This window comes from Symphalangus syndactylus, chromosome 3, assembly GCF_028878055.3.
Source record: "Symphalangus syndactylus isolate Jambi chromosome 3, NHGRI_mSymSyn1-v2.1_pri, whole genome shotgun sequence".
NCBI lineage: Eukaryota > Metazoa > Chordata > Mammalia > Primates > Hylobatidae > Symphalangus > Symphalangus syndactylus.
In genome coordinates this window covers 131565076-131591541 of record NC_072425.2, presented here as the reverse complement: position 1 = coordinate 131591541, position 26466 = coordinate 131565076, and the positions used below count along the sequence as shown (strand labels likewise).

Below are 26466 nucleotides of genomic sequence, written 5' to 3'. Positions count from 1 at the left end.
ATACCCAGGTATCCATAGCCTGCAAAATCCTGTAATGCCCCCAAATCCTGCCAGTTGCTTGAGGATTTTAGGGAGGGGGAAGGAGGAAATGGGCTTAATTATTTCTTCCCCTAATGCTCTGGTCCTTTCAGAAGCACTAAACCAAGGTACTTTACAAAGGTTTTGCAAAGCTGGGCCTTAGATTTTGAAATCTTATATGCTCTGTCAGCTAAGAAATTAAGAAGAGTTTCAGTGCCTTCCCAAGAGGTTTCCTCAGTTGAGGCACAGATCAGTATATCATCCACATATTGCAAGACCTTGACCTGAGGATGGGAAAACTCAGAGAGGTCCTTTGACAATGCCTGTCCAAATAAATGAGGGATTATCTCAAAATCCCTGAGGCAGCACCATCCGTTTTAACTGGGCAGTTTGGCCAGAAGGATTCTCCAAAGGCAAACAGGTATTGAGAGTCAGGATGTAACAGTATGCAGAAAAAGGCATCCTTTAAATCTAGGACTGTAAACCATTTAGTTCCCTCAGGTATTTGGATTAGCAAGGTATAGGGATTAGGTACTACCAGATGGATTGAGACTATGGCCTCATTAATGACTCTCCATTCTGCATTGGGTTTTTGTGCTCCTAACATTGGGGTGTTGTAGGGACTGTTACAGGGTTTAAGGAGGCCCTCCATCTTCAGGTTATTAATAATGGCTTCTAGCCCTTTCTTAACCTCTGGCTTTAGGGGATATTGTCTCCGATTAGGAAAAAAGTGGGATTATTAGGATAGATCCAGACTGGCATAGTGGTTACAATTCAACCTATTCTTCCTTGAGTTGCCCAGACTTCTGCATTGATATTAGCTTCCACTAGAGGAGAAAAAGAGTTTTTCCTGGGGCAATAAGTATGCTGGCCCACATGCAAGCTAGAATGTCTCTACCTAATAAAGGAGTGGGACTTTCAGGCACGATTTAAAAGGCACATGTAAATAATATGCCCCCCCCAACTGCAACTAAGGGGTTGAGAAAAACATATCAGATTAGAGTTTTTATGAGATACCCCTCACCCCTCATGCTATGGGAAAAGGGGAGGCCTCGATTATAGAGGAGAAAAGAGAGGCTGGCTTTGGTGTCCAGAAGGAGGTCCACCTTCCTTCCTTCAGTTTCCAGAATTACCTGGGCCTCCTGTGCTGTAATGGCAATTTGAGCCACTGGAGCCAGAGCTTGAGCACCAGGACCCATCAGTCCTACTGGACCATCTTTGAGACTGGTTCTGAACCTGTTGACCTCCATCTCTGGGGGCAGTCTGATCACCAGTGGTCCCCGCCACAGGCTAGAGAGGGTCAAGGTGGCTTCTTATTGCTTCCTGGGCATCCTTTTTAAAGTGCTCTGACTTCCTACATCGATAGCAACTCGCAGATGCACCTCAGGGATCCCAGACTTTGCAAGCCTGCAAAGCAGCTACCAGAGCCTCAGTCCTTCTCTTGTGTTTCCTCTCTTTTTCCTGGGTCTCCTCCTGGTCCCTACTATAAAAGACTAAGGTGGCCACCCTCAGGAGGTTCTCCAAAATACTACCTGGCCCTATAGCCTACTTCTGTAGTTTCCTTCTAATATTGGGAGCTGCCTGTGTAATAAACTTGTCATTTAGGATGAGCTGTCCCTCACGTGAATCAGGGAACAAGAAGGTGTGTTTTATTAGACCTTCTTTCAGCTTTCCCATAAAGGCTGTGGGATTCTTATCTGGATTTTGGTCTACCATGGACAGTTTAGAGTAGTTAAGAGGTTTGGCCCTAGTTCTTCATACGCCCCCCGCCCCCATACACACATTAAAAAGTGCTTCCTTTTCTATTCATCTGTGATGTCATTGGGATTGCAAAAAAGGTTGTCAAGAGGTAGTGCCTCTCTTTGTATTGAGAATGACGGTTCCCCTATTTCTTCATTTTCCCTATTTTCTTTTTTCCCTTTTGGCCTACTATAGGAGACATATTGCTCATCTTTGAATTTCTCTCCTGCCTGCAGAGCTGGCTGTTTTTCAGCTGCAGTTAGGGTTTGGCTTAGGAGCAGCATAACATCCCTCCATGAAAGGTTAAACACCTGAGTTAAATTTTGGAAAGCTTTTATATACTTATCAGGGTCACCAGAAAATTGGCGTAAGTCACCCTTTATTTGCCTAAGATCCTGCAATAAGAAGGGAACCCTAGTGACATCACCTCCGCTGAGCATTTCCTGTAAGGGTAAGAGTGAAGCTGGGGGAGTGGGGAGTTTTGGAGATGGTGGAACTGAAGGACCTGATGGCACAGCTGGAGGGGGCCCCAGAGAGGGAGGACAAGAACGGCCTGGACACTCAATAGCTGCCTCAGATACTTCCCTGGAGGTTGCTTCTCTAGTTTTGGGGAATCATTCCCTTTGGGCCCTCCTGATATGACTGCTGAAAGAGCTAAGCTTATTGTGCAATGCTTGCAAAGTTCTGGGTTGTCTCACAGGGCAAAGAAAGCCTGTACATGAGAGACTTCTGACCATTTGCCATCCCATCTACAGAAAACATCTAATTGTTGGATAGTATTAAAATCAAGGCTCCCCTCTGCAGGCCAGGCTGGTTCAAGGTGGTAAGAAGGCCACACCCTTGTGCAAAAGAAAATTAGCCACTTTTTCTTCAGTCTCAGGGTCAAAGGAATCCCAGTGCTTCAGAAAGCACTCCAGAGGAGTGCAGACCAAAGATAGTCTGTTATTCATCTTGAAGGAGAAGCAAGAAAAAAGATGTCCCTTTAGTCACCTTCATTTCCTTTGGAAAGGCCTAGGGTGGAGGGGAAGACAGTGGGGGCAACCCCCAACTGTTTTCCCTCCTTGGCTTCCTGAGCCCTGGCATCTTTTAAGGTGCCATCCATTGATGCAAGCATAACCCTCAGCAATGAAACCAGAGGAACCAATTGATTGGGATCAGTCATGCTCACCCATGTGACTCTAGTCCTCTGCTGTGATTTCCCTTTGACTTTCTAGACTTGTGTGATCTGCATGACTCCCCAACAGATGGATCTTGAGAGAGACTTCGTTACAGTTACATTTGGGCAATGCCCTTTAATGGAGAGAGAATGCAGGTTTGAGCTGTATAATTTGCTATAATGGCCTGTACTAAAGTATTCATTCTTAGGCAGTGGCTCTGGTTAACTTCTGGAATTAAATTCCCCTTACTATTTAAGTACCATTTTAATTGGAGGCAGAATAGGTGCCTTAAAAGAATGTAGGAACCAAATGGTGGTTTTCCTGCTGATGGGACTAAAATGTGGTTTTGGAGGACCTTTTTCTCCTCATTGTTGAAGGCAGAGTTTTCTTGTTCACAGAAGGAGCATAAAGCCTGGTCTCTTGTAGAGGGGCACAAAAAGTGAGAATTAGGAAGCTAAGAGTGTTTCGGCAAAGGGCCAACAACGTGCCTCACGGAATAGGGTTCCTATTCCACTAGGTGGTGCTGTTGACCTTGAAATACCATGTGCTCTCCAGACCAAGGGTAAAGAGAGAGATGTTCACAGGGGGTGTGGGGAGGAAAGGAGGCCCTCTGTGCCTAGAAAATCACAAAAACAGCAATCCCATGAGCTATATTCCCAGGTATTATGGCATTTCCTGATCTTGCCTAACAGAATTACTTCACTGAACTGTAAAAATTTTCAAAGCATTGCATACAGACAGTGGATACTAGACATGGAAGTTGCATACAGGAAAGGAGAAAATTTGCAATAGAAAAAGCTTGGAGATCCTGTTGCCATCATCCATCAGGCTGTTGGAGGCTGGAATTAGTCCAGAAGCCTTCAGGTAACACCAGGGTGTCTCCCTGGCCAGGAACCTTCAGTGCCTCTCAACCTCTTCCAGCCCCACATGACAGCGAGGCTCTCTGTAAAAGGAAAGCAATTAGAAAGCCAACATTCCCAGCTCCCTGAGGACACGCAGGGGGGGGGCGGCGGGGGCAGGGTGGATTAGCTAAATTCTCCCTGGCAAGCCTGTCCCCTGAGTCTTGTAAGGCTGGTAGCCACGCTAACTTTTTAAAGGGCTGATTGGGGGCCCAGTATTTGGTTTGATTTTTAAATGGAGAGCAGAAGGCCTTGAAATAAAAAGAAGGAGTTGGGGTGTACTCCTATACTCACCCTTCTGAGGAATCTTCCTCAGATCCCAGGTGGGCCCCCATAATGAAATGGCATTTTTCATCTGGGATAATACCCGAGGTTCATTGTCTCTCTCCAAGGAAACCAAGGACATGGACATACAAGGAGTGAGTTTAAGAGCAGAAGTTTAATAGGCAAAAGAAAGAGAAAAGCTCTCTTCTGTAGAGAGAGGGGTCTTAAGTGAGTTTTTTGATCCACAGTGAAGTGCAGGAGATTTTATAGATGAGCTTGAGGAGGTAGTGTCTGATTTACATAGGGCAAGAAAGAGTGGTCAGACCAGGTGTAACATTTGCATAGCACACAAAGAACTGGTTAGGACTCGGTGTGCCATTTGCATAGCACGCGAAGAAGCTGGCTGTCCCACTCTAATCTTTCATTATGCAGATGGGTTCTCTACCTGGCCAGCTCCATGTTGCCTGCTTTTTTACTGTACACATGGTGACAAAGAAAAGGGAAGATGGAGCCTCCATGTTGAACATGGCTGGCCCTCAGGTAGCCCTTTTCTATTGACACAGCTGCCAGCATTCACCCATGCAAGCTTTCAGCTTCCTTGTCTATGTTTGCAGCTTGATTTTTCAGGCTGCTCTTTGCTAGGAAAGAAATTATTTGGGGGCTCCTTTTTGTTAAAAAGGGAAGCCTTGCCAAGGATTTATTTACCCTCACTGTCTATATAAATAATTTCTTTCTAGCTCCTGTTTCATTTCCTTTATATATTTAGGTGTTCTAAATGTTGAATGTATATATATATATATATATATATATATATATATATATATATATACACATACATACATACACACACACATATTTATTTTCTCGTGATAAATTGATCCCTTTATTATTACATAATGACCTTGTTTTTCTCTTTTTATAGTTTTTGACTTAAATCCAATTTATCTGATATAAGTATAGTGACTCCTGCTCTCTTTTGGTTTTCATTTGCATAGAATATCTTTTTCCATTACTTCACTTTCAGTCTATGTGTGTCCTTAAAGCTGAAGTGAATCATTTGCAGAAGGATAGAGTTGGGTCCTGTTTTTTTATAATCTATTCAACCATTCTGTCTTTGGGATAGGGAGTATTGAAATATACCACTTTATTACAGAGTCTCACAAAAATAAAAATAGTACCTCAAAACTCCCCCAATTCTGCAGATGGAGGATGGCAGGAGACTAGACTACCATCCTCCACCTGCAGAACTGGGGGAAGACAGATGGCAGGTAGTGTGAGTTTTTTGGCTCACTTGAGGCCAGTGAGAAGGTATGAGAATGGAACCAATCTAAAAATGGCTGATGTTACTTTAGGAGCTGAAAAGAACAGGGCATCCTTGAAGACCCAGACACCCCTTTTAGAAGGGGCAATAAAGCCACTTTTCCAAAGCTACTAAGCAGGCACTTGGCATTTCAGGATTTTGTCTTCTGTTTGCACGAAAGTATTCCTTTCACCCAGACCTGGTACCTTTTATGCTTCTGAGTTAAGACCTGCAGAGGGATGGGTGGCAAGGCATTTCCTAGAAGAGATCATCCAGAACAGCTGCCCTGGGCTCAGGGTCTTGATTTCTGTCTAGTCTCTGGAACTATTTATATTTAATAAATTTTATATGAATACCTGGAGAAACAGAAGACATAAAATCTGAGGGTTTGGGAGAGAAAGATTGGGGACTAGGCAGGAAGGCAAAGTTGGGGAGGTTACCTCAGGCCAGCTTGACCTGCTCCTTGACCACTTTGGCTCCTGGCTTCTCCTCCTTCATTTTTCTTCCTTCTGTGACTTCTTTCTTCATCTCTGAGTCCCTCTTTTTCATCCTGTTTTAACCCTCTTGGCTTTTTTGAAGATGGGAGAGATCTTGCAGCTGCCCTCTCCCTCCTCATCAGAGCCAAAGAACTCTTCCTTATAGGTAATTCATCTGTCAGAGAAACTGATGGAGATGAGCTTGTCAGGGTCTTCTTCATCTCATTGCCACCCTCTCGAGGGACGGCATCCTCAGGAATCACCTGCATTTGGACTGCAGGTGGATGGCGCTGCATTACTAGGTTCTCAAACAGCCATTGTTTAATCTTCTCCAGGTACTCATTAGTGTTCTGGTTAGTCATATTGGAAGGACTGATGTAGGGTTTGAAATATGGTCCAAAGTATTCAAAGTAATCATTGTATGAAGGCTCATTAGGGATCTCCATATCCAGAGCCACAGCTATTTCTTATTTTCAGGGCACTGAGCAACATTATAAATGGTGTAACCACCTTCTGCCATTAATAACATAGGCAGGTTGATGCTCTTGACAGATTCCACAAACTTGGCATGCCCTTTGATGATCAGATTAAAACAACCTAAGTGACCCCTATACAAGGCATCTGAGCCATGCTGTAAGATCACCACACTAGACAGGAACATCTCTATTACTCTGGACATGGCCAGTTTGAAAATGGCCTCATAGGACTCATCATCAATCCCATCTAGAAGCAGATAGTTAATAGCATAATATCTGCCTTTGCCAGCCCCAATAACCCATAAGTCCCCATTTCCTGGGAAGTACTCTCCATATTTATGAAAGGACACAGTCCTGACCTAGCCTGTAATATAGAAGACCTCTTCCATGCCATCATCATGGTGAAGATCAATGTCAACATACGACATCCTCTGGTGATACTTTAGCAATTCCAAGGTGGCCCAGATTGTATCATTAACATAACAGACGCCAAATGCCTTGAACTTCTTTGCATGGTGCAGGCCTCCAGCCCAATTCACAGCAATGTCCATCTGCTGCTCATTAAGTTTCACAGCACTTGCCACAGAGCCACCAGTAAACAACTGACAGACGTCAAACAGGCCATCAAATGCTGGACAGTCCTCACTAACACTGAATCTCTGCATCTGCTTGCTGTGCTCAGACATGTGATCTCAACAGATGGAGCACAATAATTTAATGTAGTCATCACTGTGGTACTTGGTCAACTCCTCAGCATTGGCTGTGTGTGGGTGATGGGTTTCCATTTTTCAGTAGAAACCATAGTTGAGCAGCAAATTATGAGTCATGCAGATTCAGTGAGGCTTCCGTGGGTGGGCTTGTCCATAATAGTAATTTCCAACATCCCTATCGTAGTAGTAACAGACTTTCCTCCTGGTGCCCTGCCTTTGTGCCATCTTGCTCACTTCCTGTCCCTCTGTCCCTCCTGTCAGTCTCCATTCTATGCCTTTTTATTGGAGAATTTAAATAATATTGATAATAGTATGTAAATCAATATTCAAAATCATAATAAGTAAAAATGACTAGGAACAGGTTAATTTCATAGCATGTTACACTTCCTGTCATTTCAGCTCAGGTATGCTCTAAATTTATCCATCTCATGTCACATTTGCTGTCATTTCAGCTTTGGTCTGCTCTAAACTTATCCATCTCCCTCCATTACTGGAACAACTCCACAAAGTCCTTATTCCCTAAAACACCACTGGTATCATTAAAGCCACTAACAGAGACTGAACTCAGAATAAAGGAAATCATAGAGAAACTAGACCAGCAGATCCCACCCAGACCTTTCACCCATGTGAACACCACCACCAGCGCCACACACAGCACAGTCACCATCCTCAACCCTCGAGATATGTACTGCAGGGGAGACCAGCTGCACATCCTGCTGGAGGTGAGGGACCATTTGGGACGCAGGAAGCAATATGGCGGGGATTTCCTGAGGGCCAGGATGTCCTCCCCAGCGTTGATGGCAGGTGCTTCAGGAAAGGTGACTGACTTCAACAACGGCACCTACCTGGTCAGCTTCACTCTGTTCTGGGAGGGCCAGGTTTCTCTGTCTGTGCTGCTCATCCACCCCAGTGAAGGGGTGTCAGCTCTCTGGAGTGCAAGGAACCAAGGCTATGACAGGGTGATCTTCATTGGCCAGTTTGTCAATGGCACTTCCCAAGTCTACTCTGAATGTGGCCTGATCCTAAACACAAATGCTGAATTGTGCCAGTACCTGGACAACAGAGACCAAGAAGCCTTCTACTGTGTGAGGCCTCAACATATGCCCTGTGCTGCACTCACTCACGTGTATTCTAAGAACAAGAAAGTTTCTTATCTTAGCAAACAAGAAAAGAGCCTCTTTGAAAGGTAAAAATAATTACTTCTTGAGACTACCTGTGCAAATACTGTGATTTGGCCTACATACTGATCCAAAGAAAAGTCCTGTGAGTGTATCAAGTTTGGGTGTCTTTAGTAAGAGCCTTTGGGGAAAGGACCTGTGAATTCATTTAGAGACAGTGCCCATTCTCTAGTAATCCACAAACTTTTTGAATATTTAATTCTTATCACTGAGATAAAAATATATACAGAATAAAAACTAAAAGAAAATGAGAAATGCACATGTGTGTATGTGTGTGTGCTCTAATACATTATTTCTGCATCTCAATAAATTCTCTTGCATACCTTCTGCGTAACTGTATCCCATAGCCTAATAGGCAAACAAATGGAAATTTACTAAATGGCCTGAAAGTGTAGGCATAATAATTGACTTATCTCAAAGAAATAACTGAGGCACTGGATAATCTAGTTTCTGTATGTTTCCTGATTTGAGGCCACCTACAGATTAATTTCTGTATTTGTGTCTTTAAGGTCAAATGTGGGTGTAGAGATTATGGAAAAATTCAATACAATTAGTGTCTCCAAATGCAACAGTAAGTACTCCTGTGTTTGGTGGGTGATGCCTAGTTCTAGACCCATTTAAAGGGTTTCTTCTTTCTACTGGATTTGTTCACTGTTTCAGTCCTATCAGCACTCTGTCATCTGGCTTATCTAAGGTTGGCCAAGACACCAGTTACCTAGGTGAGTGAATAATTCAATCACTGGGATATCATAAGCCTATTTTAGTAACTGTAACTCTCATCATCAGTCTATTTGTCAGTCAGTGAATTCCCTGCCCATTTTATACAACAACCTTTAAACATTAACTCTTTCCCAATTCTATACCCAGTTCTTTACCTCACCACAACACCCCTCTTCATACCACTCCCATCACCTCTTCCCATATCACCATTAGCCCATCACCATCTAGAGGATTCCAACCTGCCATCTGGGTGTCAATTTATTATAACCCCTCCCTCTTGATCTTTGCCATCTTTCAAACAATTGTTAGCATACAAAATAGGACTTCCACACTTATATTTACTAATTTCTCTCCAATTTCTTTGAATCAAGATAGCCTAGGAAATTCCTATCTAAAACGATTCAAGGCAAGAGCTTTTATGTCTCTGCAAGTTCAGCATTAAAACCTTGCTAATCACAAAAAAAAGAAAAAAAGCCTTGCTAATCACTAATAAACCTATCTACACTGAAGTGTAAATATGTACCTAGATGTAGAAATGTTATTTTTCACCACACATACATGAGTACACTCATCCCAGTTATTAAAATATTAAACTACTTCTCTCAGTTGATTAATAAGCAAACCTGCCACAGGCTCCTCACCATTGTGGCTACCTCAACCCATGGATTCCCAGACTCTTCCAAACCAGTGACTGAGGGGTTAATCCCTGGCCCATCTTGGACCTCCAAGACACTCTCCAGCCTATAGCCATATTCATTTGGATGGGCCAGTTCCCAAGCCAAACTAGTTGTTAATATTTTTTATATCACCTTTATTTAACTCAAAGGATTTATATTTTGATGGTGGCATTTAAGACACAGTGTGACAAACTTAGGGGTAAAGTGAGCTAAAATGATAGGATAATTGAGCTTCCATTCCTATGCAAGAATTGATTACTTTCACAGAAAAGCTGGAAAATACTTAAATTTTCCTACAGAAAGCCATTTTTTCTGGGAAGAAACATATACTCTTATAACGAACATTAATGAACATTATTTAGGAAATTCACATCAGAGAAAAATTTTTTTAAAAAAAACATCTGTTCCATTAAGAGAATACTTCAATAATACATTTTCCACCATTACCACCACCTTACCCCCTTTTAGGATACTTAGAGGATAGAAGGCTCTTAATACATTCTGATGGGTAATTTGATGTTTTGGAAGATCCTATCTCATTTGATTCTTTGGCAGAAGAAACAGTTGCAATGAAAGAGAAATGCAAGCTTGGAATGACATCCACAATCCCCAGTGGGCATGTCTGGAGAAACACATGGAATCCTGTCTCCTGTAGTTTGGCTACAGTCAAAATGAAGGAATGCCTGAGAGGAAAACTCATATATCTAATGGGAGATTCCACGATTCGCCAGTGGATGGAATACTTCAAAGCCAGTATCGACAGTATGCCTCAGTCTAAGCTATAATTCTTACCCCTTTCAGAAACTTCTTTTCCATTTCAAAGGGGAGAAGGGAATATGGGAAATTCCTCTTTTTTTCATATTCTTCAATCATGATCTCAAACTTAGAAGGAAAGTTGATCCAATAAAAGTGGGAAAATTGGTAGGGCCTTAGTTCTAAGAAAAATTCTCAACAGAAGGGAGAGCTTTAAATTGTGATCTCTGATAAATGACTAAACTCCTAGGGAAACCTCAATTACCTCATCTACAAAATTCAGGATCTAGTAACAGCCTTTAGCATCACATTCTATAACAGTGATTCTCTTGGGTCATATAAAGGACTGAGTTATGGAGTTACCTACCCTCTTCAACTCATCTTTTAATTTGTCATAGAAAAACAACTGTTGTACATTGTGTTAAAAGTTAAATTCTATGGCCAGAGTGTGATTTGGAAAAGAAAACTGAAGTAAGTTGGAAGCAGAGTAAAGAAAATAGCTCTGCCATTTTCTTCCAACTCACCCTACAGCATCTCTGTTTTCCAGCCTCACTGGGTTAAGTCTTCAAATGTAGCCCTTTTCTTCTAAGACAATCCCATGTTACAAAGCATCAATAATCCTCCTCTGAACATTTTCCTCAAAAGTTCTAACTACAAAGCAGTTAGCCCTGATGTTCTGATAAAAGTCTAATTAATATGATGAACATGGAAGAACTTCATTTTATTCTATTCATGTGTCAATTAAATATACATGAGAGGATCCTTGAAGTGAATGGATAGATCAGTCCAAATAAATGCTTTGTATATCGTAAGGGTCCCAAAAATGACTAGTAATAATTATTATTATAGATATGGCACTTAATATTATCCCATGCATATGTGAAGGAAACACAGAAGCACAGAATATAATTTCAGTCTACAGGGAATTTGAACAGTGGCTGGGGAAATAGGGTTTACTCGTTTTTTATGTAAAGACCATCAATTAGTACCTTTCTCTATCCTCAAATGAGCTTAGTCTACAATCAACAAAAAGTACAAAAATAATATCTACAAAACTGACCACATAATCCTCCAAGGAAGTTACCTCACTACCTTTCCATCCCTACTGCATTAGATTCCACATGATTCTATAAGGTGGCATGCACATAATCTTTCACATCTACATAACACTTTTTTAAATTTTTAAGTTTTTCATTTCAATAGGTTTTTGGGGAACCAGTGGTGTTTGGTTACATGGATAAGTTCTTTAGTGGTGATTTCTGAGATTTTGTTGTACCCATCACCGAAGCAGTGTACACTGCCCAGTGCATCATCTTTTTTTTTTTCTATACTTTAGGTTTTAGGGTACAGGTGCACAATGTGCAGGTTTGTTACATATGTATCCAAGTGCCATATTGTTTTGCTGCACCCATTAACTCGTCATTTAGCATTAGGTATATCTCCTAATGCTGTCCCTCCCCCCTTCCCCCACCCCACAACAGTCCCCGGAGTGTGATGTTCCCCTTCCTGTGTCCATGAGTTCTCATTGTTCAATTCCCGCCTATGAGTGAGAACATGCGATATTTGGCTTTTTGTCCTTGCGATAGTTTACTGAGAATCACGATTTCCAGTTTCATCCATGTCCCTACAAAGGACATGAACTCATCATTTTTTATGGCTGCATAGTATTCCACGGTGTATATCTGCCACATTTTCTTAATCCAGTCTATCGTTGTTGGACATTTGGGTTGGTTCCAAGTCTTTGCTACTGTGAATAGTGCCGCAATAAACATACGTGTGCATGTGTCTTTATAGCAGCATGATTTATAGTCCTTTGGGTATATACCCAGTAATGGGATGGCTGGGTCAAATGGTATTTCTAGTTCTAGATCCCTGAGGTATCGCCACACTGACTTCCACAATGGTTGAACTACTTTACAGTCCCACCAACAGTGTAAAAGTGTTCCTATTTCTCCACATCCTCTCCAGCACCTGTTGTTTCCTGACTTTTTAATGATGGCCATTCTAACTGATGTGAGATGGTATCTCACTGTGGTTTTGATTTGCATTTATCGGATGGCCAGTGATGATGAGCATTTTTTCATGTGTTTTTTGGCTGCATAAATGTCTTCTTTTGAGAAGTGTCTGTTCATATCCTTCGCCCACTTTTTGATGGGGTTGTTTTTTTCTTGTAAATTTGTTTGAGTTCATTGTAGATTCTGAATATTAGCCCTTTGTCAGATTAGTAGGTTGCAAAAATGTTCTCCCATTCTGTAGGTTGCCTGTTCACTCTGATGGTAGTTTCTTTTGCTGTGCAGAAGCTCTTGAGTTTAATTAGATCCCATTTGTCAATTTTGGCTTTTGTTGCCATTGCTTTTGGTGTTTTAGACATGAAATCCTTGCCCACGCCTATGTCATGAATGGTATTGCCTAGGTTTTCTTGTAGGATTTTAATGGTTTTAAGTCTAACATTTAAGTCTTTAATCCATCTTGAATTAATTTTTGTATAAAGTGTAAGGAAGGGATCCAGTTTCAGCTTTCTACATATGGCTAGCCAGTTTTCCCAGCACCATTGATTAAATAGGGAATCCTTTCCCCATTTCTTGTTTTTGTCAGGTTTGTCAAAGATCAGATGGTTGTAGATATGCAGCATCATTTCTGAGGGCTCTGTTCTGTTCCATTGATCTATGTCTCTGTTGTGGTACCAGTACCATGCTGTTTTGGTTACTGTAGCCTTGTAGTATAGTTTGAAGTCAGGTAGCGTGATGCCTCCAGCTTTGTTCTTTTGGCTTAGGATTGACTTGGCGATGCGGGCTCTTTTTTGGTTCCATATGAACTTTAAAGTAGTTTTTTCCAATTCTGTAAAGAAAGTCATTGGTAGCTTGATGGGGATGGCACTGAATCTGTAAATTACCTTGGGCAGTATGGCCATTCTCACGATATTGATTCTTCCAACCCATGAGCATGGAATATTCTTCCATTTGTTTGTATTCTCTTTGATTTCATTGAGCAGTGATTTGTAGCTCTCCTTGAAGAGGTCCTTCACATCCCTTGTAAGTTGGATTCCTAGGTATTTTATTCTCTTTGAAGCAATTCTGAATGGGAGTTCACTCATGATTTGGCTCTCTGTTTGTCTGTGATTGGTGTACAAGAAATGCTTGTGATTTTTGTGCATTGATTTTGTATCCTGAGACTTTGCTGAAGTTGCTAATCAGCTTAAGCAGATTTTGGGCTGAGACAATGGGGTTCTCTAGATATACAATCATGTCATCTGCAAACAGGGACAATTTGACTTCCTCTTTTCCTAATTGAATACCCTTTATTTCCTTCTCCTGCCTGATTGCTCTGGCCAGAACTTCCAGCACTATGTTGAATAGGAGTGGTAAGAGATGGCATCCCTGTCTTGTGCCAGTTTTCAAAGGGAATGCTTCCAGTTTTTGCCCATTCAGTATGATATTGGCTGTGGGGTTGTCATAGATAGCTCTTATTATTTTGAGATACGTCCCATCAATACCTAATTTATTCAGAGTTTTTAGCATGAAGCGTTGTTGAATTTTGTCAAAGGCCTTTTCTGCATCTATTGAGATAATCATGTGGTTTTTGTCTTTGGTTCTGTTTATATGCTGGATTACATTTATTGATTTGCGTATGTTGAACCAGCCTTGCATCCCAGGGATGAAGCCCACTTGATCATGGTGGATAAGCTTTTTGATGTGCTGCTGGATTCGGTTTGCCAGTATTTTATTGAGGATTTTTGCATCAATGTTCATCAAGGATATTGGTCTGAAATTCTCTTTTTTGGTTATGTCTCTGCCAGGCTTTGTTATCAGGATGATGCTGGCTTCATAAAATGTGTTAGGGAGGATTCCCTCTTTTTCTATTGATTGGAATAGTTTCAGAAGGAATGGTACCAGTTCCTCCTTGTACCTCTGGTAGAATTCAGCTGTGAATCCATCAGGTCCTGGACTCTTTTTGGTTGGTAAGCTATTGATTATTGCCACAATTTCAGAGCCTGTTATAGGTCTATTCAGAGATTCAGCTTCTTCCTGGTTTAGTCTTGGGAGGGTGTATTTGTCGAGGAATTTATCCATTTCTTCTAGATTTTCTAGTTTATTTGCATAGAGTTGTTTGCAGTATTCTCTGATGGTAGTTTGTATTTCTGTGGGATCGGTGGTAATATCCCCCTTTTCGTTTTTATTCCATCTATTTGATTCTTCTCTTTTCTTCTTTATTAGTCTTGCTAGCGGTCTATCAATTTTGTTGATCTTTTCAAAAAACCAGCTCCTGGATTCATTGATTTTTTGAAGGGTTTTTTGTGTCTCTATTTCCTTCAGTTCTGCTCTGATTTTAGTTATTTCTAGCCTTCTGCTAGCTTTGGAATGTGTTTGCTCTTGCTTTTCTAGTTCTTTTAATTGTGATGTTAGGGTGTCAATTTTGGATCTTTCCTGCTTTCTCTAGTGGGCTTTTAGTGCTATAAATTTCCCTCTACACATTGCTTTGCATGTGTCCCAGAGATTCTGGTATGTTGTGTCTTTGTTGTCGTTGGTTTCAAAGAACATCTTTATTTCTGCCTTCATTTCATTATGTACCCAATAGTCATTCAGGAGCAGGTTGTTCAGTTTCCATGTAGTTGAGCAGTTTTGAGTGAGTTTCTTAATCCTGTGTTCTAGTTTGATTGCACTGTGGTCTGAGAGACAGTTTGTTATAATTTCTGTTCTTTTACATTTGCTGAGGAGAGCTTTACTTCCAACTATGTGGTCAATTTTGGAATAGGTGTGGTGTGGTACTGAAAAAAATGTATATTCTGTTGATTTGAGGTGGAGAGTTCTGTAGATGTCTATTAGGTCCACTTTGTGCAGAGCTGAGTTGAATTCCTGGATATCCTTGTTAACTTTCTGTCTCGTTGATCTGTCTAATGTTGACAGTGGGGTGTTGAAATCTCCCATTATTATTGTGTGGGAGTTTAAGTCCCTTTGTAGGTCACTCAGGACTTGCTTTATGAATCTGGGTGCTCCTGTGTTGGGTGCATATATATTTAGGATAGTTAGCTCTTCTTGTTGAATTGATCCCTTTACCATTATGTAATGGCCTTCTTTGTCTCGTTTGATCTTTGTTGGTTTAAAGTCTATTTTATCAGAGACTAGGATTGCAACCTCTGCCTTTTTTTGTTTTCCATCTGCTTGATAGATCTTCCTCCATCCCTTTATTTTGAGTCTATGTGTGTCTCTGCATGTCAGATGGGTTTCCTGAATACAGCACACTGATGGGTCTTGACTCCTTATCCAGTTTGCCAGTCTGTGTCTTTTAATTGGAGCATTTAGCCCATTTACATTTAAAGTTAATATTGTTATGTGGGAATCTGATCCTGTCATTATGATTTTAGTTGGTGATTTTGCTTGTTAGTTGATGCAGTTTCTTCCTAGCCTCAATGGTCTTTAAAATTTGGCATGTTTTTGCAGTGGCTGGTACCAGTTGTTCCTTTCCATGTTTAGTGCTTCCTTCAGGAGCTCTTTTAGGGCAGGCCTGGTGGTGACAAAATCACTCAGCGTTTGCTTGTCTGTAAAGTATTTTATTTCTCCTTCACTTATGAAGCTTAGTTTGGCTGGATATGAAATTCTGGGTTGAAAATTCTTTTCTTTAAGAATGTTGAATATCGGCCCCCACTCTCTTCTGGCTTGTAGAGTTTCTGCCAAGAGATCAGCTGTTAGTCTGATGGGCTTCCCTTTGTGGGTAACCCGACCTTTCTCTCTGGCTGCCCTTAACATTTTTTCCTTCATTTCAACTTTGGTGAATCTGACAATTATGTGTCTTGGAGTTGCTCTTCTCAAGGAGTATCTTTGTGGCATTCTCTGTATTTTCTGAATCTGAATGTTGGCCTGCCTTGCTAGATTGGGGAAGTTCTCCTGGATAATATCTTGCAGAGTGTTTTCCAACTTGGTTCCATTCTCCCCGTCATTTTCAGGTACACCAATCAGACATAGGTTTGGTCTTTTCACATAGTCCCAAATTTCTTGGAGGCTTTGTTCATTTCTTTTTATTCTTTTTTCTCTAAACTTCCCTTCTCACTTCATTTCATTCATTTCATCTTCCATCAGCGATACTCTTTCTTCCAGTTGATCGCTTCGGCTACTGAGGCTTCTGCAATCTTCACGTAGTTCTTGATACTTGGCTTTCAGCTCCATCAGCTCCTTTAAGCCCTTCTTTGCATTGGTTATTCTAGTTATCCATTCATCTAATTTTTTTTAAAGTTTTTAACTTCTTTGCTATTGTTTTGAATTTCCTCCCATAGCTTGGAGTAGTTTGATTGTCTGAAGCCTTCTTCTGTCAATTCGTCAAAGTCATTCTCAGTCCAGCTTTGTTCCATTGCTGGTGAGGAACTGCATTCCTTTGGAGGTGGAGAGGTGCTCTGTTTTTTAGAGTTTCCAGTTTTTCTGCTCTGTTTTTTCCCCATCTTTGTGGTTTTATCTACTTTTGGTCTTTGATGATGGTGATATACCGATGGGTTTTTGGTGTGGATGTCCTTTCTGTTTGTTAGTTTTCCTTCTTCCAGACAGGACCCTCAGCTGCAGGTCTGTTGGAGTTTGCTAGAGGTCCACTCCAGACCCTGTTTGGCTGGGTGTCAGCAGCGGTGGCTGCAGAACAGCAGATTCTCATGAGACCACAAATTCAGCTGTCTGATAGTTCCTCTGGAAGTTTTGTCTCAGAGGAGTACCCGGCCAAGTGAGGTGTCAGTCTGTCCCTACTGGGGGGTGCCTCCCAGTTAGGCTGCTCAGGGGTCAGGGACGCACTTTAGGAGGCAGTCTGTCCATTCTGACATCTCCAGCTGCGTGCTGGCAGAACCACTACTCTCTTTAAAGCTGTCAGTCAGACAGGGACATTTAAGTCTGCAGAGGTTCCTGCTGACTTTTTGTTTGTCTGTGCCCTGCCCCCAGAGGTGGAGCCTACAGAGGCAGGCAGGCCTCCTTGAGCTGTCGTGGGCTCCACCCAGTTCGAGCTTCCTGGCTGCTTTGTTTACCTAAGCAAGCCTGGGCAATGGCGGGCGCCCCTCCCCCAGCCTTGCTGCCACCTTGCAGCTTGATCTCAGACTGCTGTGCTAGCAATCAGCGAGACTCCGTGGGCATAGGACCCTCTGAGCCAGGTGTGGGAAACAATCTCCTGGTGTGCCGTTTTCCAGGCCCGTTGGAAAAGTGCAGTATTAGGGTGGGAATGACCCGATATTCCAGGTGCCATCTGTTACCCCTTTCTTTGACTAGGAAAGGGAACTCCCTGACCCCTTGCACTTCCCGAGTGAGGCAATGCCTCGCCCTGCTTCGGCTCATGCACAGTGCGCTGCGCCAACTGTCCTGCACCCACTGTTTGGCACTCCCTAGTGAGATGAAACCGGTACCTCAAACAGAAATGCAGAAATCACCCGTCTTCTGTGTCACTCATGCTGGGAGCTGTAGACCGGAGCTGTTCCTATTCGGCCATCTTGGCTCCACCCCCCAATGTATCGTCTTTTATCCCTCACCAACGCTGACCTTTTCCTCAGGGTCCCCAAAGTCCACTGTATCATTCTTAAGGCTTTGTGTCCTCATAGCTTAGTTCCCACATATGAGTGAGAACATACAAGGTTTGGTTTTCCATTCCTGAGTTACTTCACTTAGAATAATAGCCTCCCATTCCATCCAGGTTGCTGCAAATGCCATTCTTTCATTCCTTTTCATAGCTGTGTAGTATTCCATCGTGTGTGTGTATAACATTTTATATATGTGTGTGTGTATATATATATATATATAACACATATATATTTATATATAACATTATATATATAACTTTTATATGTATGTGTAGATATACAAACAACTTCTTTATCCACTCATTGATTAATGGTCATTTGGGCTGGTTCCATATTTTTGCAATTGCAAATTGTGCTGCTAGAAACATGTGTGTACAAGTATTTTTTTTCGTATAATGACTTTTCTTCCTCTGGGTAGATACCAAGAAGTGGGATTGCTGGATCAAATGGTAGATCTACTTTTAGTTATTTAAGGAATCTCCACATTGTTTTTCTTAGTGGTTGCTCTAGTTTACATTCCCACCAACAGTGTAAAAGTGCTCCCTTTTTACTGCATCCACACCAACATTATTGATTTTTTTGAATATGGCCTTTCTTACAGGACTGAGGTGGTATCACACTGTGGTTTTGATTTGCATTTCCCTGATAGTGATATTGAGCATTTTTCCATATGTTTGTTCGGCATCTGTATATCTTCTTTTGAGAATTGTCTATTCACGTCTGTAGCCCACTTTTTGATGGGACTGTTTTTTTTCTTGGTGATTTCTTTGAGTTCTTTGTAGATTCTGGATATAAGTCCTTTGTTGACTGTATAAATTGTGAAGATTTTCTCCCACTCTGTGAGTTGTCTGTTAACTTTGCTGATTATATCTTTAGCTATGCAGAAGTTTTTAGTTTAATTAAGTCCCATCCATTTATCTTTGTTTTTGTTGCATTTGCTTTTGGGTTCTTGGTCATGACGTTTTTGCCTAAGCCAAAGTCTAGAAGAGTAATAAATATTGTGAAAATGACTGTGCTGTCAAAAGCAATCTACAAATTCAATGCAATTTTCTTCAAAATACCACCAGCATTCTTCACAGAACTAGAAAAAACAATTCTAATATTCATAAGGAACCAAAAAAGAGCCTGCATAGCCAAAGTAAGACTAAGCAAAAAGAACGAATCTGGAGGCATCACTTTCACCTGACTTCAAACTATACTATAAGGCCATAGTCACTGAAACAGCAGTGACTAATGTTTTCTAATGTTATCTTCTAGAATCTTCACGGCTTCAGGTCTTAGATTTAAGTCTTTGATCCATCTGGGGTTGATTTTTGTATAAGGTAAGAGATGAGGATCCACTTTCATTCTTCTATATATGGCTTGCCAATTATCCCAGCACCATTTGCTGAACAGGGTGTTCTTCTCCCACTTTATGTTTTTGTTTGCTTTGTCAAAGATCAGTTGGCTGTAAGTATTGGGCTTTATTTCTGGGTTCTGTATTCTGTTCGATTGGTCTGTGTGCCTATTTTTATGCCAGTACAATGCTGTTTCAGTGACTATGGCCTTATAGTATAGTTTGAAGTCAGGTGAATGTGATGCCTCCAGATTCGTTCTTTTTGCTTAGTCTTACTTTGGCTATGTGGGCTCTTTTTTGGTTCCTTATGAATTTTAGAATTGTTTTTTCTAGTTCTGTGAAGAATGATGGTGGTATTTTGAAGAAAATTGTATTGAATTTGTAGATTGCTTTTGACAGTACAGTCATTTTCACAATATTTATTCTACCCATCCATGAGCATGTGATGTGTTTCCATTTATTCATGTCATCTATAATTTCTTTGGGTGGTGTTTTGTAGTTTTCCTTGTAGAGGTCTTTCGCATCCTTGGCTAGGTATTCCTAAGGTTTTTATTTTACTTTATTTTATTTTACAGCTATTGTGAAAGTAGTTCTTGATTTGATTCTCAGCTTGATTGCTGTTGGTGTATAGCAGAGCTACTGATTTGTGTGTATTAATTTTGTATCCTAAAACTTTGCTAAATTCAGTTACCAGTTCTGGGAGCTTTTTGGTTAAGTCTTTAGGGTTTTCTAGGTATGCTATCATATTATGAGCAACAGCAACAGTTTGACTTCCTGTTTACCAATTTGGATGTCCTTTATTTCTTCCTTTTGTCCGATTGCTCTAGCTAGGACTTCCAGTACTACGTTGAAGATAGGTGGTGACAATGGGCATTCTTGTCTTGTTCCAGTTCTCAGAGGGAATGCTTTCAACTTTTTCCCATTCAGTATTATGTTGGCTAGGGGTTTGTTGTAGATGGCTTCTATTACCTTAAGGTATGTCACTTCTATGTTGATTTTGCTGAGGGTTTTAATCCTAACGGATGCTGGATTTTCTCAAATGCTTTTTCTGTGTCTACTGAGATGATCATGTGATTTTTGTTTTTAATTCTGTTTATATGGTGTATCACATTTATTGACTTACGTATGTTAAACCATCCCTGCATCCCTGGTATGAAACCCACTTGATCATGGTGGATTATCTTTTTTGATAAGCATGTGATGTTGGATTTGGTTAGCCAGTATTTTGATGAGGATTTTAGCATCTATGTTCTTCAGGGATGTTACTGGTCTGTAGTTTTCTTTTTTGTTGTGTCCTTCCCTGGCTGACGTATTAGGATGATACTGGCTTTATAGAATTATTTAGGGAGGATTCCCTCTTTCTCTGTCTTTTGGAATAGTGTGAATAGGATTTGTATCAATTTTTCTTTGAATGTCTGACAGAAATCAGCTGTGAATCTATCCTAAATTTTTTGTGTTGGCAGTTTTTTAATTATCATTTCAATCTCACTGTTTGTTACTGGTCTGTTCAGAGATTCTATATCTTCCTTGTTTAATCTAATAGGGCTGTACATTTCCAGGAATTAATCCCCTCTAGGTTTTCTAGTTTATGTGCTTAAAGGTGTTCATAGTAGCCTTGAATAATCTTTCATATTTCTGTGGTATCAGTTGTAATATCTCCCGTTTTATTTCTAATTGAGCTTATTTGGATCTTCTCTCTTCTTAGTTAATCTTGCTAATGGTTTATCCATTTTATTTATCTTTTCAAAGAACCAGCTTTTTGTTTCATTTATTTTTGTATTACTTTTGTTTCAGTTTCATTTACTTCTGCTCTGATCTTCATTATTTCTTTTTTTCTGCCAGGTTTGGGTTTGGATTATTCTTGTTTCTCCAGTTCCATGAGGTATGACATTAGTTTATCTATTTGTGCTCTCTCAGACTTTTTGATGTAGGCATTTAAGTCTATGAACTTTCCTCTTAACATCACTTTTGCTGTATCCCAGAGGTTTTGATAGTTTGTATCACTATTATGATTCAGTTCAAAGAATTTTTTTATTTCCATCTTGATTTTATTGTTGACTCAATGATCATTCAAGAGCAGGTTATTTAATTTCCATGTATTTGCATGGTTTTGAGGGTTCCTTTTGGAGCTGATTTCCAATTTTATTCCACTGTGGTCTGAGAGAGTACTTGATATAATTTTGATTTTCTTAAATTTACTGAGACTTGTTTTGTGGCCTATCATATGCTCTACCTTGGAGAATGTTCCATGTGCTGACGAATAGAATGTATATTCTTCACTTGTTGGGTAGAATGTTCTGTAAATATCTGTTAAGTTCATTTGTTGTAGGGTATAGTTTAAATCCATTATTTCTTTGTTGACTTTCTGTCTTGATGACCAGTCTAGTGCTGTCAGTGGAGTCTTAAAGTTCCCCACTATTGCTGTATTGCCATCTCTCTCATTTTTTTGGTCTACTAGTAACTTTTGTAAATTTGGGAGCTCCAGTGTTAGATGCATATATATTTAGAATTGTGGTATTTTCCTGTTGAATTAGTTATTTTATCATTATATAATGTCCTCCTTTGTCTTTTTAAACTGCTGTTGCTTTAAGGTTTGTTTTGTCTGATATAAGAATTGCTACTCCTGCTTGCTTTTGGTGCCCATTTGCATGGAATATCTTTTTCCACCCCTTTACCTTAAGTTTATGTGAGTTCTTATATGTTATTAATAGGTGACTTTCCTGAAGACAGCAGAAACTTGGCTGTTGAATTCTTCCTATTCTTCTATTCTGTATGTTTTAAGTAGAGCATTCAGGTCATTTACATTCAATATTAGTATTGAGATATAAGATGCTATTCTATTCATTGTGCTACTTGTTGCCTAAATACCTTGTTTTTCTTTTCATTGCGTTATTTCATGTAGGTCCTTTGAGAATTATGCTTTAAGGAGGTTCTATTTTGGTGTGTTTTGATAACTTGCTTCAAGATTTAGAGCTCCTTTTAGTAGTTATTGTAATGCTTGCTGGTAGTGGCAAATTCTGTCAGCATTTGTCTGGAAAAGACTATCTTTTCTTCATTTATGAAGCTTAGTTTTGCTGGATACAAAATTCTTGACAGGTAATTTTTTTGTTTAAGGAGGCTAAAATAGAACCCCAATCCCTTCTAGCTTGTAGGGTTTCTGCTGAGAAATCAGCTGTTAATCTGATAAGTTTTCTTTTATAGGTTACCTGATGCCTTTGCCTCACAGCTCTTAAGATTTTTTCCTTCATCTTGACTTTAGATAATCCAATTACTATGTGCCTAGGCAATGATCTTTCAGTGATGAATTTCCCAGGTGTTCTTTGAGCTTCTTAGATTTGGATGTCTAGATCTCTAGCAAGGCCAGGGAAATATTCCTCAATTAGTCCCTCAAATATGTTTTCCAGACTTAAATTTCTCTTCTTCCTTGGGAATACCAATTATTTTTAGGTTTGGGCATTTAGCATAGTCCCAAACTTCTTGGTGGCTTTGTTCATTTTTTAAAATCCTTTTTGTCTTTGATGGATTGGGTTAATTCTAAAGCCTTGTCTTCTAGCTCTGAGGTTCTTTTTTCTGCTTGTTCAGTTCTATTGCTGAGACTTTCCAGTGCATTTTGCATTTCTCTAAGTGCATCCTTGATTTCCAGAAGTTGTGATTTTTATTTATACTATCTATTTCACTGAAGAATTTTCCTTTCATATTCTGTATCATGTTTTTAATTTAAGTTGGACTTCACCTTTCTCTGGTACCTCCTTGATTAGCTTAATAATCAACCTTCTAAATTATTTTTCCTACAATTCATAGATTTATTCTTGGTTTAGATCCGTTGTCGGTGAACTGGTATGGTCTTTTGCGGGAGTTAAACAATCTTGTTTTGTCATATTACCAGAATTGGTTTTTAGGTTTCTTCTCATTTTTGTAGACATGTCAGAGGGAAGATCTGGGATTCAAGGGCTGCTATTCAGATTCTTTTGTCCCACAGGGTGCTCCCTTGATGTGGTTTAATCCCCCTTCCCCTAGGAATGGGGCTTCCTGAGAGCCAAACTGTAGTGATTGTTTTTGCTCTTCTGAGTCTCGCTACCCAGTGGAGCTACTGGGCTCTGGGCTGGTACTGGAGAGTGTCTGCAAAGAATCCTGTGATGTGACCCATCTTCAGGTCTTGCAGCCTTGAATACCAGCCCCTGCTCCACTGGAGTTAGCAGGGGAGTGAAGTGGACTCTGTGAGGGTCTTTGGTTGTGTTTTTGTTTAGTGTGCTGGTTGGCCTCCAGCCAGCAGGTGGCACTTTCAAGAGCACATCAGCTGCTGTCCTATAGGCAGGATGCAAACTTGCCCTAGGGACACAGTTTTTCAGCATCTCAGAGAGCCTGCAGTGGTGATCATGTTCCTTCAAAGGGTCTATGGATTCTTCTGACTTTCCTGGTATGTTCCTGTGGCAGTTCTTGGAGCAGAAGTTCATGGTGTGAGTCTCCACACGCTGCTCTGTTTGTCCGAGTGAGAGCTGCAAGCTAGTCCTGCCTCCTATCCACCATCTTAATCTAAGAAGCTACATAACACTTTTGACGTTCAAATAATTTTCAAAAACATCCCCTCATCTAAACCTATAATAAATTAGACATGATTAGCTTATTTAATTATACCGATCAAATCTCTTCTATCTTTATATCTACTCAATCTTGGTAACTATATCCTCCTTTTATTTTGGGATTGCATATTTGTTATCAGCGCTGAAGTCAGTAGATCTGCACGAATCTGGAAAATTGCAACACCAGCTTGCTGTGGATTTGGATAGGAACATCAACATCCAGTGGCAAAAACATTCTTATCCCTTGATAGCATCAATGACCTATTCAGTCAAAGAGATGGAGTACCTCACTCGGGCCATTGACAGAACCGGAGGAGAAAAAAATACTGTCATTGTTATTTCCCTGGGCCAGCATTTCAGGCCCTTTCCCATTGATGTTTTTATCCGAAGGGCCCTCAATGTCCACAAAGCCATTCAGCATCTTCTTCTGAGAAGCCCAGACACTGTGGTTATCATCAAAACAGAAAACATTAGGGAGATGTACAATGATGCAGAAAGATTTAGTGACTTTCATGGTTACATTCAATATCTCATCATAAAGGACATTTTCCAGGATCTCCGTGTGAGTATCATTGATGCCTGGGATATAACAATTGCATATGGCACAAATAATGTACACCCACCTCAACATGTAGTCGGAAATCAGATTAATATATTGTTAAACTATATTTGTTAAATAACACAAAAGTCTGAAATTCATTCACTTAAGTAAAAAAATTTATTGACTGTCTACTAGCAGGCCAGATGCTATGTTTGGCTCTGAATTCCCAACTAGCAAGAGCAGAGAATCTACAATATGGCTGATCCATAAGCCACCAATTCAGCTAAATGAGATGTTTCTAATCTGGGCTTGCACTTAAAAATAAATCTAAAAATACTCATGTAAACAGCCTACCCTTCATGATCAGAGCCATACCACTCTTCACCAATGGGAAGTCAAGATACCTATGGGTAAAAGTTCTCTCTGATGCATGAAAATTCAGAGTGATAAAGTAATTTTAAAGTAATTTTAAAATAAATATTTGGAGAAAGCAGTCCTGTTTGTTTATTTCTACCACTAAAGACAAGCTCTAGATGAATTTCCAAGTCAGAAGAGAAGTCTTGTGAGGCAATTCTCCCATAGTCACAGAGAGAATTCTAAGCAAGGACATGTGGGTCCTGAAAACCTCTAAATTTTCTCTCTCTGTAGGAACTCCTGATACTAGCCTCTAATCTGATTCTATAGTATTTTTCATCCAGGTTTATAGGATAACACAGGTAAAAGCATGGGCCACTAGAATTCAGGAAGTTTGTCTTTAGTCTTGTTGCTGTTGATCATTTTAAGACTTTGGAGGGTTGGGTGCAGTGGCTCACACCTGTAATCCTAGCACTTTGTGTTGCAAGACAATCAAAGACTGGAGAGACCAGGAAAGATTCAGGAGAGTTTACTAAATTAAGGTGATCACTGGCTCAGCTGGACATAGGTCCAGAAAGTCTGAGCCCCGAACAAAGGGCTTTTCCTACTTTTAAACATCTTAAGGCGGGAACCATGTGAGGCAGGAAGCGAGTCACAGAAGCAAGAAACAAATACAGCATTACAACATTTCTTACATCTTGAGAGAAACAGGTCTTACAACCTAAACTTATCAGTCTTGTGACCCTGCAGCCCTGCAGGAAGGTAAGCAGGAACTCTCTGGGCCTGTAATAAACTTTGAGGAATGTGGAGTTGGGGAGTATAGATAAGGTCCACTGTCCACAGAGAGAAGACAGGCTGTTAATATTCCCTTTTAACTTGAGTGTGGGGGTGAGGGGTCACAATTTGCAGCAGCTTTAAGAGAATTTTAAAATATCTATTACTACTACTATTAGGTTATAGTTGATTTCGTTAATTCCTTCTTCATTTGGAGGCTGATGTGGAAGGGTCACTTGAGTCCAGGGGTTTGACGCTGCAGTGACACACCACTACACTACAGCCAGAGTGACAGCGCAAGACCTAGCCTCAAACAACAACAACAACAAAAGACTGGATAAGTAACTTCAGCTCTCTGGGCCTCATGTGCTACTTTGGGCACTACCTTGAGGGGCAGGAGTCAGGAGAGGTGCCCCATGGGGCAGAGTACCAGTTCCGATACCACTGCTTCAGCCAGAATATCAGTCATTCTTACCCATATGTATATGGAATCCTGGGTGAGCTTTTTGTTTGAAAAAATTCCATGGCTTAAAACATGTTTGTGAGCCACTATTGTCTGAAAGCTATTAAGTAGATAATCAATAACAATGGTTCCTATAATCTACACATGTAGGTTAACATTTTAATCACTCTCATTTGCATTTTAATAGGCCTTCCCAAGACTTGATCAAAAAAGAGTGTTGGATATGAGAATTTCAGTTGAATAGAGCAATGTGACTATTGTCAAGCAGTTTGGTACCATATTCTTCCTGCATTTTGTACCCTTCATCATGCCCCAGATACCACCAGGCCCCTGACCCAATAGTACGAATGGCAAGACTACCTGCATCTGGAAAAAAAAATTACAATAGGGCACCTTAAATATGTTTATCCAGTTTTTTGGGGATGGCAGGAGATAATACATTTTCTATTTATTTGCCAATAATCACAGTTCATAGTTCAATGCCCCATATATACGCAGGTGGTCAACATTTTT

The 26466-nt window shown here is 40.4% G+C and overlaps 1 protein-coding gene and 1 pseudogene across 2 annotated transcripts in view; one reads left to right on the top strand and one right to left on the bottom strand.

Annotated features, from left to right (window-relative positions):
* LOC129479686 (NXPE family member 4) overlaps positions 1-24855 on the top strand; it is a 30179-nt gene extending 5324 nt beyond the window's left edge. Inside the window, exons 3-6 of one of the 2 annotated variants that reach the window (XM_055273216.1) lie at positions 7493-8226; positions 8728-8789; positions 10171-10377; positions 23962-24855. In XM_055273216.1, the coding sequence (XP_055129191.1) occupies positions 7493-8226; positions 8728-8789; positions 10171-10377; positions 23962-24497 (1539 nt within the window). In that variant the 3' untranslated portion in view covers positions 24498-24855. Of the gene's footprint in view, positions 1-7430; positions 8227-8727; positions 8790-10170; positions 10378-23961 lie in introns of those variants that run through there. The other variant, XM_063635388.1, reaches the window with a different exon arrangement.
* Positions 5820-7279, bottom strand: LOC129479687 (histone deacetylase 1-like; annotated as a pseudogene).
* Positions 24856-26466: the final 1611 nt, after the last annotated feature.